Raw genomic sequence first — 16,850 nt, 5'->3', positions numbered from 1 at the left:
TCTGGGACAGTCACTTAAGTTCTCTGATCCTTAGGCTTCCTGTTTGTAAAATAAGAATAAAAACAGTCCCTTAAAGAATTGTGACGCTCAAATGACAAACATATATAAAAGCCCTCTGTAAACTATCAGGTCCAACATGAATGTGAGTTTTCATTACTACCAGGCTTGATTAGTTACCCAGTGTGATGACTAACCACGTTACACACCCAGAAGGGCTTCCAAAGGAAGGTTGGAATCCAGAATCCAGGCCTTACTCCAGGCCGAGGGGAGGCCCTGGTTAGAGGAAGGCAGGAAGGGGCGATTTTAAGGCCTGTGACTGTGGTCCACCAGCTGGGAGGCTATGTGGTAAGTGCCAAGTGCTCTGAAAGCCAAGGGCAGCTGGTTAAGGCAGCTGAGTGAGGTGGGGGGTCAGCTTGGCTCAAGAGCTTTCTGGAACCCCGCAATCCATTTCTACATACCTTGTTCTGGTCACTCCTAAACTGGTCCTGCCAGCACGGGCACCACAAACTAGGCACCCTCCCTTTGCGGGAAGTGGGGGAGAAGACAGGGGTTCCGTATCAGGCTCCTAGTTTCCCACCCCTCAAATCAAACTCCCTGCCCTTAGGAGGATCAAGCAGGAGAGAGAGAGAACTAAACTGTTTGCCAGGCTAGCAGCCCCTGGCCTCTCAACTCCAACTTCCTCTCAACTGCCCCACTCCGTTCATTGCCTTCCCTCCAAGGGTGGCTCTGTTCCCACAGCCAAATGTGGGCCCCAGCACCCCCAGCAAAATGAGGAGAGCTCTCCCCACCCAGTCAGCATGTAGGGACTCGAAACCTTGAGTCCAACCCCCTAAACTCTGCAATCTGTGACCTAACCCAGGCTTAGGCCCAGTGTAGTGTTGAGGAGGAGCGGGGGCAGAGGTCGTGACTTTAACCCCTGTACCACCCAGCCCTCAGGACCCAAGGGCTTGTGAAATTCACACAATAACTCTTTGTTACCTAGGATTACCTAGGAATTAACAAAAGTAAACAACTGGCTTCCAATTCGGTCTCAGGGTGCATGCCCTGCCCTGCAGACACCATTCACAAGATGATTAGGTCTAATTTACCTCCCATCTGACAACCAGCCCCCTTCATGGCCCGAACTCCTGCATCTTGCTCTTCATTATTCTCTTTCCATGACACCTTCTCTTTCTTTTTTTTTCCTTCCACAAGAGGTTATTTTTCATTTACTTTTAAAATATAAATACTTTTCTTAAATAAAAATTAGATGTCACACTTCTTTTTTTTTTTTTTTTTTTTTTTTTTGTGAGGAGATCAGCCCTGTGCTAACATCCACCAATCCTCCTCTTTTTTTGCTGAGGAAGACGGCCCTGGGCTAACATCCATGCCCATCTTCCTCCACTTTATATGGGACGCCGCCACACCATGGCTTGCCAAGCAGTGCGTTGGTGCGCGCCCGGGATCCGAACCAGCGAACCCCGGGCTGCCGCAGCGGAGCGCGCGCACCTAACCGCTTGCGCCACCGGGCTGGCCCCCACACTTCTTTTTTTGTTGACCCTGCTTTTTTGCGTTTGGGGTGGAATCAACTCCCCCCCATCCAACTTTTTAGCCATGCATGACTCATACCATTTATTCCTATATAAAGAAGCAAACTGTATTACCTTCTAAAACAACATCTTTCAAAAACATTTTTATAAACATACAAATCTAAATTTCATATAAAGTTCCCCACTACAGAAGTTTGGCTTGAACAAGTAATTGGGTGGTGGTAGCGGTAGTGATGGTGATGATGGTATCTTTGAATTTCAGCAAGAAAAACAAGTAGAGAAAAACAAGTAGAAATTATATATATATATATGCACATATATAATGTACCATGTATATATAAAAATATACCATGTTTAAATACACATGTAAATGCATATATAACATGCATGAGATATAACTCTGGAGAAACTAAACTGACTCTGTTTGGTTCTGGCCTCTGCTAAAGAGGTATGCCACGGAATAAGTCCTAAATGAGGCCATGGGAGTGAAGGTCCAGCAATAAAATGGGCCCTGAACACACAGACGTATGCAGTCACCAGCCATGGAGCCAGACAAGACCCTGGGGAGGAGACCCACAGGGACGACCTGCTGTCAGCTCCATGCATCAGTGAGGAAAGAAAGAAAAAAGTGGAGGGAAAAAGTCACTGGGGGGCTGAGTGGAGTGAGGGAGCTGGTGCCAAGTGAGTAATGGAATAATACACATGTGGATGCCAATCTATTTTGGAAGTAACTCCTTTCAGTACTTAAAAAGTAAGGGTAATTTCCAGAAACTCTCATCTCTAAACACATGAACATTTGTAGAAGAAATAATGCTCAACTTACAAATACCCTGCGGGGCATATTCTGCACTCATCCCGGGCGTAGGGATTAGAGCTCCGTGTGCAGAACGAGGGGAGGAGAGGCCCCTCCAGTGCAGAAGTTTATCTGTGAAAGAAACCCAAAAATAAGCACTAAAGCCATAAACAATGTGCATCGTAAACCACAGGATATCACATTTCAATTCCATTAAAATAGATGAACATCATTATAACAGCCTTGCAGATAGTTAACAGGCCCAAGGCCTTTATCAAAAGAACAGTGGTGAGTTATTTCCCACAGTTCTGTTATGTTTTTAATTTTGGTCTTTTTTGACAAAAGGGAAGGGGTTTGTTTTAGGTATGGTAGGGTTCTTTGGTTCATTTGCTTGTTTGTTATTGTTGGATTATTGTCTTATAATAATGACATGTGTCAATAGCAATGGGACAATTGGCAATATTATAGGTAGGCTGGTAAACGGAGGGGATTTATCTGCAAGGCTGGTTTACAGGCATACATTTACTTTACTTTATAGACAAGCTCAAGCAAAAAAAAACAACATGCTAACAGGAAATGAGTGGATTTGTGAATCATTTCTTCTAGATCAGAGTCCCACTCTGCCTTCCTGTCCATGCCACTGGCCGCCCCCCCCCTTTCCTATACTGTATTTATGACAGAACCTTCAGTGATGGGGAAGCCTTAGGCATTTCAGGACTTGGTTGTGCCACATTCTAGAATTGTATCAGTGGAGTACCCCATACAGACATGGCTTCTTACAACACAAAGCAGTGGAGAATAAAGATTAGACTTCTAGGGTTAAAATAACTTTGGCCAAGTCCCCACCTTGAGGTTGAGGAATCCTACCATTAAATGACAAGAAGAGAACAAGCATTCCAATAATAGCAGCACCCCGAGAAAGTGGCCCACCTTCTCCATTCTACTGCACTTTGAGGCAAAATGACTTCTCACACTAATAAACATAAATCTAGCAGTAAATCAAGCATTTCTAGCACTGAGGTTTGTGTGAGAAAGGAAATATTTGGTTTGTGCAACCCGGGAATTATATGGTTTATGTGGTAAGTTCCTAGCTTTTCCAAGTCCACCTTGAGCTAACCAAGCATGGAGAGGTCAACCTTGAGAGAGTGGAGGATAGACAGAGCAGCAGACGCTGGGTGTGTTCTAGAGGCTTGGAGTTTTTGATGATTGGGGGAGGCAGGAGACAAGAAAAACAGACTTTGATGGTGAGTAAACAGAGTATGTTTTCCATTAGCTTAATATTAAGAGCACTTAAAAGTGTTGTTGTTATACTCGAGGATAGCAGGTCTCGAGTGTAAAACACATCCTGTTCTCCTTTATATAGATCACATTGCCAAGAACAGCCAGGGCAGTCGGCACAAGGTTTCCTTTCATGAGGAGGCTGGTGGGTAACAATGGAGTGTTGCTCATGGAAGCTCTTACACAGATGCATAAATCTGTTGTTACCAGATCTGCAAAGGGAGGCTGCTGCGGACGCTCCACCTAGCCCGAGGCCATCTCTAAAGGCACGTCTTCCTCTCTGACCCAAAACGAAATAAAAACTACAAAATGAACAACAAAAGCAGGAAGATTGGACTTAAAAAACACGTATGTCTTCATCTGACTGTTTATGTTAAATGCACTGAGAGTACAGGGTAAAATTAACCACAGATTCAGTCACAGTGTTTTCAACAAGAAATCTGAGAACCCATTTTTGCACTTGTTCTTGCCTCCGCTATTTAATGTTTGTTGGTTGCCAAGACTGAAATCCTTTTCTTAGGAGACCACACAACTGAGGTGCCTCTGTGACCCCAGAATAAAAGCAACAAGGTACTTGGACCCTCACATGGGGAGAGTCTGATTTCAAATTCCCTGCCACTTACTCTGGGAAGAGACCCTGAGGCGCCTCAAAAGGCCTCCAGCAAGAAATGGGAGAACTGCTAACCTAATCCAGGCCTGGCCACTTGAATGTGCCTCTCGTTGACAAACCTGTCCACAAACCCAGTGGCCCTGAGCAAGGTGAGCTTCAGAGGCAGCAGCCTGGCCCAGTTCTCCACAGCGCCAGGCCATGTGGCAAAGTGAGGGCACATCAAGGAGAGTTCTAGTATCTGGCATGATGGTTTGGTTTGTTTTGGTTTGGTTTGGTTTGGTTTTGTCTTGTTTTGTTGGTGAGGAAGATCAGTCCTGAGCTAACATCTGTGCCAATCTTACCTCTATTTTGTATGTGAGTCGTCACCACAGCATGGCTTGATGAGTGGTGTAGGTCTGCACCCAGAATCGGAACCTGCAGACCTGGGCTGCCAAAGCGGAGCAGGCCGAACTTAACCACTACACCACCGGGCCGGCCCCTTGTTTTGTCTTTTGAGTTGTAAAAAACCTAAGAGATCATCAAGACTATGCCTTCATTTTAGAGATAGAGAAACTAGGCCTTGAGAAATTAAGTGACTGGCCCACAGCTATACTGATGGTTAACCACAAAGTAAAGATCAGAATTCGTCTCCTGACTCACCCCCAGTCCAGTGCTCTTTCCTGGGATATCCATCTCTCTTCTCCCCTCTGCTGCTCTCGCCCTGGTCTTCACTGCCCAAGGAGTGCCAGTGAGGAGGGTTCTCAGTCTCCTGACCTATTAGGAGAAACTACCTCTCTTAACAACCCCTTGGGGGAGAGTCCAGCCCAGAGGTGTTGAATGGGCCTTTCACAAGGTCCAAATGAACTGACTCAGTTTCAAAATTGGAAAACAACACCTGTTCTGCTTCCTGCGTCTCTGGGCTCACCCCCACTATTTTCACCCTCTACCTCTGCATCCCCTGCAGAATTAACCAGCTGAAGAGAAACAAACCATTCCCATCAGCCTAACAAGCCACCAACATAGTCTCTGTGAGACAGACTCATACTCGTATTTCTCTTCTTCAGGAAGAGCGTCAGTCAAAGCAAAGGCAATGGGGCACCCCAGCTGCCTCTCCCGCTGAACACATCCACAGTATTCTCCTTGGTAAGCAGAATCGACATTCCCACAGGAACTGGAAATACTAAATTGTTAATAGCCTCCCTAGGGTTTAACTTCTTGCTATGATGCTTTCAATTATTTCATCACAGTTTAGGCAGAGTAAAGACTCACAATTAATGCTTCCAAGCATCACATTCAAGGAGCAGCTCTGCCTTTCCAGGCTGCCCCTGGTTGAGGGCCTGTTCTCCTCCCTACCGCGTTTTCATTCTCCCCAGGGAGAGGTGGGCTCAGGTGGCTGCCTGGGAAGTGGGTGGTCCAGCTATGCTCTCTTTATTTCCTTAGAATATTCTTAGGGCAGTGGTTCTCAAAGTACAGGCCCAGGCCCAGGCCCAGGCCCAGCATCAGCATCACCTGGGAGCTTGCTGGAAATGCAAATTCTCAGGCCCTATCTCAGACTTACTGAATCAGAAACTGGGTGCGGGGGTAGGGGGACGCAATCTGTGTTTAACAAGCCCTCCAGGTGATTCGATGCACAATCCAGTTTAATAAGCACCATCTTAGGGTAAGGGGAGGCATGAAAGCTGGAATCTTTGATGTTCCCCTGGCCTCTAGAGATCCAGAAGGGCTATGAGGCTGGCGTCCCTTCTGTCTGGGACGTACTTCCTTTAGGACTGAAAAAGTCAAAAACAGAGAAAGCTTAGGAAATCCCTAAGAATCCCTCCATGTGGAATCCGAGGTTCCACCCTCCCTCATTGACAGGACAGGAAACAGGCCCAGGCTCTCTATCAAGTAGGGAACCCTCTTAGCATAAGACAACAACCAAACCAGCTTATGTCAGGCAGGAGGTGTTCTCCCTGCTTCCATAAAAGCTGAAATGTTTGAGAAGGCAGCTGTGGCTCACTGCACGGATGGAGCAAGAACTGGACTTTCGTTTCCCTTTCTGGACTGTCAAATGTGACATGTTGCCCTCTTCTGAATCAATCTCTCTTCAAATGCCTTGCACTCCTCTGGAGAAAGATGTTTAACCTGTTCGGTTTTATAAAGGTCTCTCTAGACCCAGTATTTCCATTTCCACTTGGGGCCTCAGAAATGCCTCATGCATGAATAGGTTGCAAAGCTTCCTTATGGCTGAATAAAAAATAATCTTACTTTTCAGGTCTCATTAAAAATTTACAACAAATTGGGAATGGCTTTTATTTAGTGTTAGACATTGGTCACTTTACATTTCTATATATACTGGGTACCAACTTTTGATGCAAAGCTCTGTAAGCCCAGTGGCATGTCCCTGGAATTTAAGGTCATTAAAGCAAGTTTTAGGTTTCCTCAAGAACACTTCCAAGATTCCTTTACTATTGACATGCTATTTGTTTCTGAAACTAATCACTGAGCATGTAATACAGCCACATTACTGTCCACTAATCAAGTAATACTGTTGATTTACAAATGTGCCAAAACAGCTAAGCACAAAGCATCATTTCCAACACACTAATGACTGACTACTCCAGGTGCCCAACTTTTATCAGGTATTAAAACCCCAGGCCTCTCTAAAGAAGTACATAGATGTATAGATGTTTGCTGTTCACTAAAATGTATATGTGTACATATATATTTTTTTCATAAACATGATTTTTGGATAACTTTCCTGTTTTTCCAACGTGACAGGACAAAGAGAAGTTGAACTATCCTCAAGTGGAATGGCTACCTTGTGAAGCAGTGACCTCCCTTTCATCTTGGGTCTTCCAGAAGAGAATGGATAACAACCCACATGATAGGGAGGGATCTCTACACTGGTGACAGGCCAAAATAGAGGACCCTTACAGTCCCCTCCAGCTCCAAGATTCTCAAGTCCCCTCCCTGCCCAGCCAGTAGGCAACTTCTAGACTACACTTAAAATGCATCCCGAGAGTTTGTAAACTTCCCCGAACGAACCAATTACAGTTCTATCTGTATTACTGGATCCAAATCACAAACATAACTACAGTGCTGCTAGTCTAGGCTAGAGGCTTCTCTACCCAACCAGATAGCAAATCCACTGAATGTCCTTCTAGCTCCTGACCCTCTGTTTACAATAGAGACCAGCTCTTCTCTCTCAGATTCCATGACTTCTCAGAGTATCAGAGAGCAACCATTAGCTGCGCTTATGTCTTGAGTCCTATCAATCTGAACTGAAAATGTGCCAGCTTCACCATCGCTAACAGACTTCTTAATTAACCTTCTGATATTGTCAAAATCGCACTCCCTTTTGTTCTAGAAATGAGCATTTACATCAGCATTTTTCCATCGCTGCTTTTTTACAAGCTAAGGTTTTACTGAATCGCAACGCTCTTTAAAAAGCGTGTCCTGTACAAATGAAAGAAAGCGAGAATTCTAGAGACATCACACTATAGAATTTCTTTGCTACAACTTGCTCATGGTCCTTATTTTCCCTGATACTTCATCACTGATTTAATCTCATCAATCACTCATTTAGAAGCCCTTTTTCTTTTTTTGACCAATTCTATCCTTTCAGAGCCTTAATTATCTAAACAACTGGTTACTACTTTCACCTTTCAAGAGTTCTCATCCTAGGCATTCACTCTACGAGAGGGGAGGGAGAGAGGACATCTTTCATGCCCCTTTATCTATAAAAATGCAAAAAATGGGGGCCGGCCCGGTGGCGCAAGCGGTTAAGTGCGCGCGCTCCGCTGCGGCGGCCCGGGGTTCGCTGGTTCGGATCCCGGGCGCGCACCGACGCACTGCTTGGTAAGCCATGCTGTGGCGGCGTCCCATATAAAGTGGAGGAAGATAGGCACAGATGTTAGCCCAGGGCCGTCTTCCTCAGCAAAAAAAAAAAAAAAAGAGGAGGATTGGCGGATGTTAGCTCAGGGCTGATCTCCTCACAAAAAAAAAAAAAAAAAAAAGAAAAAAAAAAATGCAAAAAATGCAAGCCACCAATCTGTCAGGCCTAAACAAAATTTTCTGCAATCTGTGTCTTTAACATAAGCAAAGCATATAATTCAAAAAAAAAGAGCTTGCTTTTCTGAAGAATAACTAAGTCAAAGACATTGTGTTTCATCTTTGTGTTGAAATGCAGATTTCCCACTAAAAAGGCAAATCCTTCATTTCAAAAGGTTGAATAGGATGGTACTTAAAAAAAGAATTCCAGCTGGTTAAATTTAGGATGTTGAAAAAAGTTCACTCCAATAATATTCTTTGGCTCTGGGCCCAAAGTATTTTCACTTGATCGTGAATTAGATAAATTTTTATTACACTTTAAGCTTTTGCCTTAGAATGGTGGAACTTACTGAGGAGACTGCAAGGGCAGCTGCATAAAAAGACAAATTGTCTTAGGACAGTTTTTTCTTCTTTGTTTAACTGTGTACCTCACTATGCAAAGTGTGTGTACCCAGGATAAATTCCATTCATTCATTCTTTCATGCATTCATTCAACAACTATTTACCAGGTACGTATAATAACCAAAGCAATGGGCTAGCCTCTGTGGGTGACACAAAGAAAACTCAGACACTTCCCTACAGGAGCCTTCATCTAGTAGAGAAAGAAGATAAGGCCTGGACAGAAATTGCTCTACTCCAATGTAGAAAGTGTGTCATGAGAGAGGTACAGATAAACTGCTACAGAAATTCAAAGGAAGAGAAATTACTTCCATTTGGAAGGGAGAAGAGTGGCTTTAGGGAAGAGGTAACCCAGGAACTAGACCTGGAGAGCCAAGAGAAGGATTTTCTAGACAAAAGAAAAAGCAGGTACAGATGCACAGAGAGACACAAAGGCAAGGTGTGCACAGAGGAAATGGGGCCCAAAAAGTAGTTACATTTAAATCAAAATATTGTACACTGACTCATTCAATTGATAACAGAGGATATGGTCATTGAAATAAACCTCTGAGGACTTCTGTGAAGTCTTCAGCTTTCACAACTTCATATTTTCAAATATCACATTTCCTTAAAATCAGAGACACAGCCATGTGGACTCTTGTGAAACTCTTCATGAAAGTTCATCTGTCCTGTTTTGTTTTCCCCCCATCTTGACTTTTTTTTCTCCTGACGAAGGGTGGGTGGTCTGCAAAGGCAGAATTCCCTATGTTTTATTCCTCTGAGTCAGACAAACAAGTGTTGATAGCCATGTTCTTCTCTGCAGTACTGCTTCTCTGGCTTAAATGATCTATTTCAGATGTATCATTGCCAGTTTAAGACGGGCTTGTACTTGCTGACACATTTTCAACAAATGACTGTGCAAGAAATGTGGAGATCGTCCTATACCGCTTTGTCTCTTCAATTACCAACTTGACCTTCCCTCCAAATTTCCCCTCTTTCTTCTCTTCAAAGCCACGGGGAGGGCAGGGGGAACCTTACTCCTGCTCTGAGTCCTTCTTTGAGGATTTTGTTTGTGTGTGGTGGGTTGTGATTGAGTGTGTGTGTGCGTGTGTGTGTGTGCGCACGTGCAGGCTTGCTTCTACCTGAAGTATTTTTCAGGTTATTCGGGGGAATTTGGGAGCTACTTTTAAAGATGCCCTTGCCCAATGCGTTCCCCCATGAGCCCCACTGAAACTCACTCTCCACATTCTTTTCTTCCTTTAGGACGTCAGGGACTGGCTCCTCTGGAGAGACTGCTGGAACAAAGTCAGGAATCTAGGTTCTTTGGTCCCAAGTCTGCCACTCCCCAGCTGTGAATGACCTTGAGTAAATCCCTTCCTTTTCCGGCCCTAAGTTTTCCATCTTTAAAAAGAGAAGCCTGGATTAGACGGATGACTTCTCTCTCCTGTTCCCCATGCCAGTTGGAGCCTCTTAGAGACCAGATCTAGGACAAGGTCTTGGATGCAGTTAAGAGACCTACAATGGGCCATCCCAGAAGCTGACCCAGATGGGCCTGTGCCCCTTGTGACCTTGTAGGGATTAGAAGGAACCGCCAGGCCAACGTGGGCTGGATCAAGCCACCACGTTAACTCTTAGACTCAGAGAGTAAGCCTGGTGGAGGATTTCAACCTCCTGGGGCACAGTCTTGCAATGCTCACCTGTCTGAGCTTCAAGGAGGAAACCTAGGTGGGTCCTGAGCCAAAGAGATTGAAGGTCAGAGAGAACCAGGAAGGAACTTCCCACAAACTCAGGCTAAATGTCAAGGGAAAAGGTCTCTCTCTGCTGCCCGTGCCAGATGGCCAGTGGCAAAGCTCGGCCTCCTGCCAGAGCCCGGCACCCGCTGCTCACGAGGGCACACACAGGACTCTAAGAAAAGCCAGAGTCTTCTCCTAGCTACCTCAATACAAGGAGGCAAGGTCCAGTGTCCTGTAGTCCCTGCCCTCAACCAGCGTGAGGGGTTCCTGGAAAGCCATGTGTAAAATGGATTTCTGTAAACTGAATCACATTTGCGAACCGACACAATTTCAAAGATGTTTCATCACCCTTCTAGGCTCATCGAAAATTGGCAGGGCTTCTAACATTTTACCTTTTAAGTGCTTCTTCCTCCATCCCCTCCCCAACCTCTCTGTCAAGTAGTTAATGATCTGTAAACAAACACTTTAAATTCAGTGGGGGAGCTCACTATTTAAAGGAACCCTGTGGCGAAACCTTTTGAAAAGTTAACAATCTTTCTGTAATGTGAAAAATCACCCTCTAATTTATCAGTTTCCATTGATGAGATTTTTGTGTGTATTGGGCTTTCTCAAGGTGGGGCTCAACAGCAATACCTTTGTGGTTAGAAGAAGAGGTGAGTGATGAAAGAAGCTGCCTTGATGCATACACAAATGTATTCGAAGACAGCACTCACACCTCCCTACCCCACCTGAGACATGAAGAGAAGGATGGAAAATCATAGTCCCGACCACCTGGAAAGCCTTGAAAACCACACTTGAGTTTCTCCTGATTTAAGTAGTAGATGCCTGTGAAGGGTAGAATGAACATTTTCAACTGAGGGGAGGAAAAGGCATTTGGGCTGTAAAGATGGATCTGATGAGACTGACCACTTGCCTAGCAAATGTTTAATTCTGATAACACCAGCCAGGGCAGAGAAGGACTTGTCTATCAAAGCCAGCAGAACATGCAACTCCCAAATTACTCTGAAGAGCCCACCCCGAGCCTTTTGATCTGTGTCCACTCACAACAAATGTAATTTATGCCTCTAGATCACCATTTTCATCAGTCTCGAGAAAATACCAGAATAAGATTAAGAAAACCAAGTTTAGCACTTATAAGAAGACCCTTGACGTTTTCCAGGTGTTCTTGGGCCTTTGGAGGAGGAAGTCGGTGGGGTGGGGGCAGTGGTGCTGCTGGAGGGACAAGGGAGGGGAGAGGCGTGGTTGAAGATGTGAGCAGGCCCAGGCAGCACTGCCACCCAGCCAGCTGGAGAGTTTTCTGGTCTTATCTTCCAGGACTGATCTGTGCAATCCTTCAATGGAAAAGGGCCCAGAAGAATGGGCAGCCCCAGGAAGGCTCTGTCAGACCTCCAAGGCTGGCCCTTCTTAAGGAAGTATGTCCTGGCCTCTGTGAAGGGCTTTATCTTCTTCCCAAAGCGTTCTCCTCACATTCTGGCCCCCAGCAAGCCTGTGGGATGAGGGAAGGTGTTATCCTCACCTCCCCAGAGGGAAACGCAAGCTCTCAGAAGCCTCCAGCTGCAGGTCATGAGGGCAGAGCTGCAACTCAGAGTCCTGCCCACCTTCTTGGGGACTAAGCTTTGCCCTTCATCACCACTCACCTCAGGGGCCCTCAAGGTGGGCCAAGGCAGAGCGTCTTGTCTGGGCACCAGTCTTACAGGCAATCACTTGCCTTCCTGGGACTACCAAGTGGTATGTCTGCATCTGGGGAAGTGGGGGGGGCGGGGCATACTCTATGGGCCTAGTGCTCTGGGACAATCTTGGCCCGGAGAGTCTTAGAACCAGAATTGGCCATTCTCCAGAATTAAAACCTATTACGTCCTATGGTTAACAAAGAACTGCTAGGAAATGATGAGAACTAATTTAAGGCTTCAAAGCTCTAAAAACTAAAAAAAATGGTCTAGCAGGTCAGACTCTGACATTTCTTCAGGAACAAAACTAGGCTGCCCTCTCGCCTGAGGTGAGATTAAATCCAGGAGGGTTCTGGTGCTGCGAGGCCAGGCCTTGTCCCATGACAGCGAGTTCTTCCAGAAACACGCCTCTGCTCGCCACAAGCTTCTCCAACTCCTGCTCCCACCTCCTCAGTCCCTCAGCACCTTCTGCCCTAACCTCTCTGACACACAACAAAGGAGGGGCAGACACAGTCTGTTTATTTGAGGGCTATTTTCTTGGCTTCATAGTTATTTTCCTGGCTTTTTACCCAATTTCTAATCCTTCATTTATATCACTGACCAACCTGGAAAGAATTTCCTGAATAAAAAAAGCAATGCCCACATGTATAATCTGCAATCATTCAAGAGGCCCCAATCCAGCCACAGGGTGGTTGCTGCTGGCTGTTCTCGAGTTCACTGACTCTACTGATTCAATGGGGGTGACACCCAAAGTTATCAGACACTTCCAAGCTCCTCAAACCAAGAAGGCACCATCTCAACTCCTTTCTACCCACTAGATAGGGCCGCTTGGGAACTTTGCCAGAGGGGCAAAGTGGCCAGTCCTGCTTTCCCTTCTCCATAGGCATCAAGTGAGGGCTCAAGGGACCCCACAGCACAGGGAGACCCCAGGATCATTTTCTATTCTGATCTCTCTAAGAGTCAATGAGATTTTTTATTTTGAATCTCATTCCCTGGGAAATGAGGTCTGGGAGGGCTAGCATTCCCCGCCACACTCTATTTCCATGCAGGCCCAACCGTGAGACTGGCCTGGAGCCACCAATGTCAAGATCTCTTATGTCTACTAGGAAAGGGAGACACTTCACTCTCCCTAACAAGCCCCTCAGGCTGAAATCCTTTTGCTTCCAGAGCCTCAACTTTCGACTGCTGGGTAGAAAGCCCCCTCTGTCAGCGGCCCACAGATCTCCGCCGCCATAGCGCTCAGACCCTGTCAGGCGGTGGGGAGCGTGGACAGCAGGGCTTCAAAGAGGCCGACCAGGCAAGAACCGTCCTGTACTCCTGCCCCGGCTCTAACGCAATAAAATGTCTTTTATCAGTGTAATTCAAGGCAAAGAGTCAAGGGTCTGTCACCATTTTAAAGAGGCTTATTACATGGCCACAAAAATTTGCCTCAGGCTCAAACCTGGCATGTAAGGTATCAGCGTGGGACAGGTTCTTTTGATTTGATTTTATTTTCTTACAAAATCTGAAAATGAAACGCTTCTGTCCCTCCCTTCCACCAACCGTTTTTTGATTTATGGGGAGAAGGAAAGAAATCTGAAGTTGACAGGTTGGGACAACTCCACTCAGCTTTCTCACTCAAAAGCTGCTTTTGTTAAACCATACTTTGCATCTATGGCCTGCGGCTCTTGGCTGACTCTGGCAGCTCCCCTGGTTGGGGCAGGCTGTGGACTTCCCCGGGATGAGGCCCCACTGAGATTACTGCCCACCTGAACCCAGGGCAGGGGCACTGAACCTCAGGGGGCTGGGGGCATGAAGGCCCCTGGTTAGACAATGGAAAGAACAGCAAAGGATGTGCTGCCACTCTTCTGTCCTCAGCTCCACACTACATTTCTCCAGGGCTCCATGTGATCATCATGTATTTACCACCACTGGTTCCCCAACTAAAGTCTAAGCCTTCTGAGAACCAAGACTGTACTGTCCACCTCTCATCGCCCGGCACCATTCTGGGCAAAGAAGAGCCCTTCAATAAATACTCAGAAATTGAGCACTGTTCAGTGGACTTTTCTTCCTATGGGAGAGCCACTCTAAATGACTGGGCTGGAAGGACCTGCCATGGAGCCACAGTGACCAAGGGAACCTTCCCTTCCTGAAGTCATTGAGTCTCTCCAGTAAATGATTCACTAAGCAAGGAGCCTCCAGGTCAGCCTTGACTCAGGAGATGATTACAGCCCCTTGAAAGTGGCTGCTCACCTATCGGTTCACTGTACAATTTTGGCAATCTGTAATTGTATATTTACTCAATGGTTGTTATGGACAATCAGGTTAATAATTTACTCTCCAAATGCTGTGTAATTACACAGTTGGAAGAGTTACAATAGATGTCAAATTTCTTTAAGACTTCTGATGAATTGGTCCCAATTACCTAGTCTGGGTCCCTTTCCTCTCCCTCTCTCAATTTTTTTTAGCAATCTCCCACACTTTCCTCTATTCTCATCCCCCACCTACATCCCTATCTTTCTGCCCCGAGAGAAAGAACAGTGTGAAGTCCTGCAGTTAAATAATCCTATTTAGAATCCATAGTTTTGTTCCACTAAAAGGGCTTAAAAATCAGGCTAGGAAGCTAGCCATGGAAGGTGCATTAAAGGCTGGCTGGTTGATCTCATCTGCCTTCCTGCCTCGAAGGCAGGAAGACACCTGCAGCAGCCCACACCTCATCACCTAGGCACCAGATTCCGGCACAGCCCGGCAGAGGCCCAGGGAAGAGAGAATGCAAAGCCCTGGTGTGCTCTAGGAGGCTGGGGCTTCCCAGCCAAATGCTGGCAAGGACCTGGAATGTGAAACCGTGGCCATGCGCTCAGGAGACAGCCCTGGCAGAGATTCCCTTCCCACCCAGAGCCCCATGACCAAGCCCAGGCCTCCACCTCTGCTTGGGACATGCTGGAGAGTATGAAGAGAGAAACAGGTACACCCTGAAAACAAAAATGGGCAGGTATGCCAGGAAAAGGAAAAACATTCAGAATGCATGGCCTCCTCTCCATCCCCCAAGAGCCAAACCAGGCCTTTCACACCTCTGCTTTGTGGTTTTAACACACTACACCTCACTCACCACAAACATATAAGCTGCTTTCAAGGATCAAAGCAATTTCTGTCCCCCAACAGAGTAATGTAGTCAGCTGACCCACGTCACCCTGTGCTGAACTGAGGCCGCCCAGGCCACAGCTGCAGGGCCTAGCAGGGAAACTCAGGCAAGATGAGGGTCCTTGAACACAGCCAGTGAAGGAGGAGAGGGGACAAAGGTGACACAGTTGTGTCCACTGCTGGCTCCCGGCTAAAAATGATTGCAGCTGACAGTGTACTTTCTCCATTTCAATGGGTGGTGATTTTTTTAGTCATTTTTTTGATACTCTACCTCCTACATCTTTCTCTCTCCACAAGCGCACATAACCTAGAGCTCCAGTGTTTTAAGGGTGTTTTTTTTTTCCACAGATGAGATTAATTTTCTAAGAGACCCCCCTCCCCAGTACATTTTATGTTATGGCAGGATAGGCTTTCGACCACTACGTTGTTCTGGAATCATAAGAACTCAGCATACTCTCTGGGAAGTGAATTAGGAAAAGGACAGACAGACAGACAGACAGCCCCACAGAAAATCCTTGAACTCATAAAACCCACCTAGATACAGAGAACGTCTCCAGAACCTCTAGTCAGTTCTAATCTTGGTGTCAAAAGAATGGGGACGGACTAATGTTTCCCAGCTGAGGACTTGGCTGTCACTTTCAGATCTAACATCCCGCTCATCAGGGGCACTCCTGATGCCCAGAGAAGGGAGCAGTCTGTTAAAGGGGGGATTTCTATACGTTGAGAACATTTGGGACCATTCTACCTAGGGAGTTTAGTTTGGTTGGAGTTTTTTTGTGGTTTGTTCAGATTGTTTCTTTTCCTGCATTAAAAAAAATAATAAATTTGGAGCCGTATTTGTTTCCTGTTCACAGCGCGGACAGAAGGAGGGAGTGCCGTGGAGGAGGTGTGTGGGGAGAAGGCTGATAGATGGAGCAGGGCCGAGAATATCCGGAATTGGAGAAAAGTGAGAAATGGCACTTTTTCTTGGCTTCCAAACAGTTGTAATTTCTGCTGCCGCTGCTTAGATCCTGGGCACCAGGCATAGAGAGTGGGAAAAGGGGCATGTGACAACTTTGCACAAATCAGGATTTGGCATTTAAATCCACAGGAAGCAAGAAGAATAGAGGGACTTCTTATTTATAGATTTGCAGATGAATTGAATGAGATAACCAAAATGCACTTCTCGTGTATCTGAAAGAGCAATTCCATTTTCAGACTTGGAAAGTTTCCCATAATTGAGTATCACCTGACCCCAGCAGCACACTGCATCCCAAGGTTAAGATCTGCTTCCTGAAAACCGGCCAGAAGGCTGCTGCTTCAGTGGTAGCTCAAGAATTCAGCTTTGAAGGACAGGTTGGTACCACACTACATTTAACTGGATTCAGTTCATCTGATTATACAGTGCCTTGCTTTCTGGAATATGTAATCATCTCTTTCTGATGACATTTTAAATATCCAACTAGACAAATAATTGCAGCAATAATTGATAGCAGAGTCAAGCTGGAAGATCCCTGATTGGCAGAGTCCCCACCGAAACAAATCTTCTTTCTTTCAAACATCACAGGAACGATGCTTAAATCTAACTTTTGCTGATAAATGCTCAAAATCTGATTTACTGACAAAAGCACTGCAAGAAAACCTGCACTTCGGCCTGTGATTACTTTGTGAGCTGTTTGAGGAGAATCAGGCAGCATGATTTATATTATCTTATTTCCCATGAATAATTGCAAGGAGAGTGTGGGAAGTTTG

At 45.8% G+C, this 16,850-nt stretch overlaps 1 protein-coding gene across 9 annotated transcripts in view; it reads right to left on the bottom strand.

Moving 5' to 3' along the window:
• The window catches only part of BCL11A (BCL11 transcription factor A), a 99,433-nt gene that overhangs the window by 13,367 nt on the left and 69,216 nt on the right, over window positions 1-16,850 (bottom strand). For 4 of the 9 annotated variants that reach the window (XM_058551174.1, XM_058551168.1, XM_058551172.1 and 1 more), the window contains exon 3: window positions 2,353-2,454. The exons of 4 other annotated variants lie outside the window; for them this stretch is intronic. In XM_058551174.1, the coding sequence (XP_058407157.1) occupies window positions 2,353-2,454 (102 nt within the window). Of the gene's footprint in view, window positions 1-2,352; window positions 2,455-4,849; window positions 4,945-16,850 lie in introns of those variants that run through there. One more of the 9 variants, XM_058551171.1, reaches the window with a different exon arrangement.

This window comes from Diceros bicornis, chromosome 12 (genome assembly GCF_020826845.1).
Source record: "Diceros bicornis minor isolate mBicDic1 chromosome 12, mDicBic1.mat.cur, whole genome shotgun sequence".
Taxonomy (NCBI): domain Eukaryota; kingdom Metazoa; phylum Chordata; class Mammalia; order Perissodactyla; family Rhinocerotidae; genus Diceros; species Diceros bicornis.
This window is presented reverse-complemented; position numbering and strand designations above follow the sequence as displayed.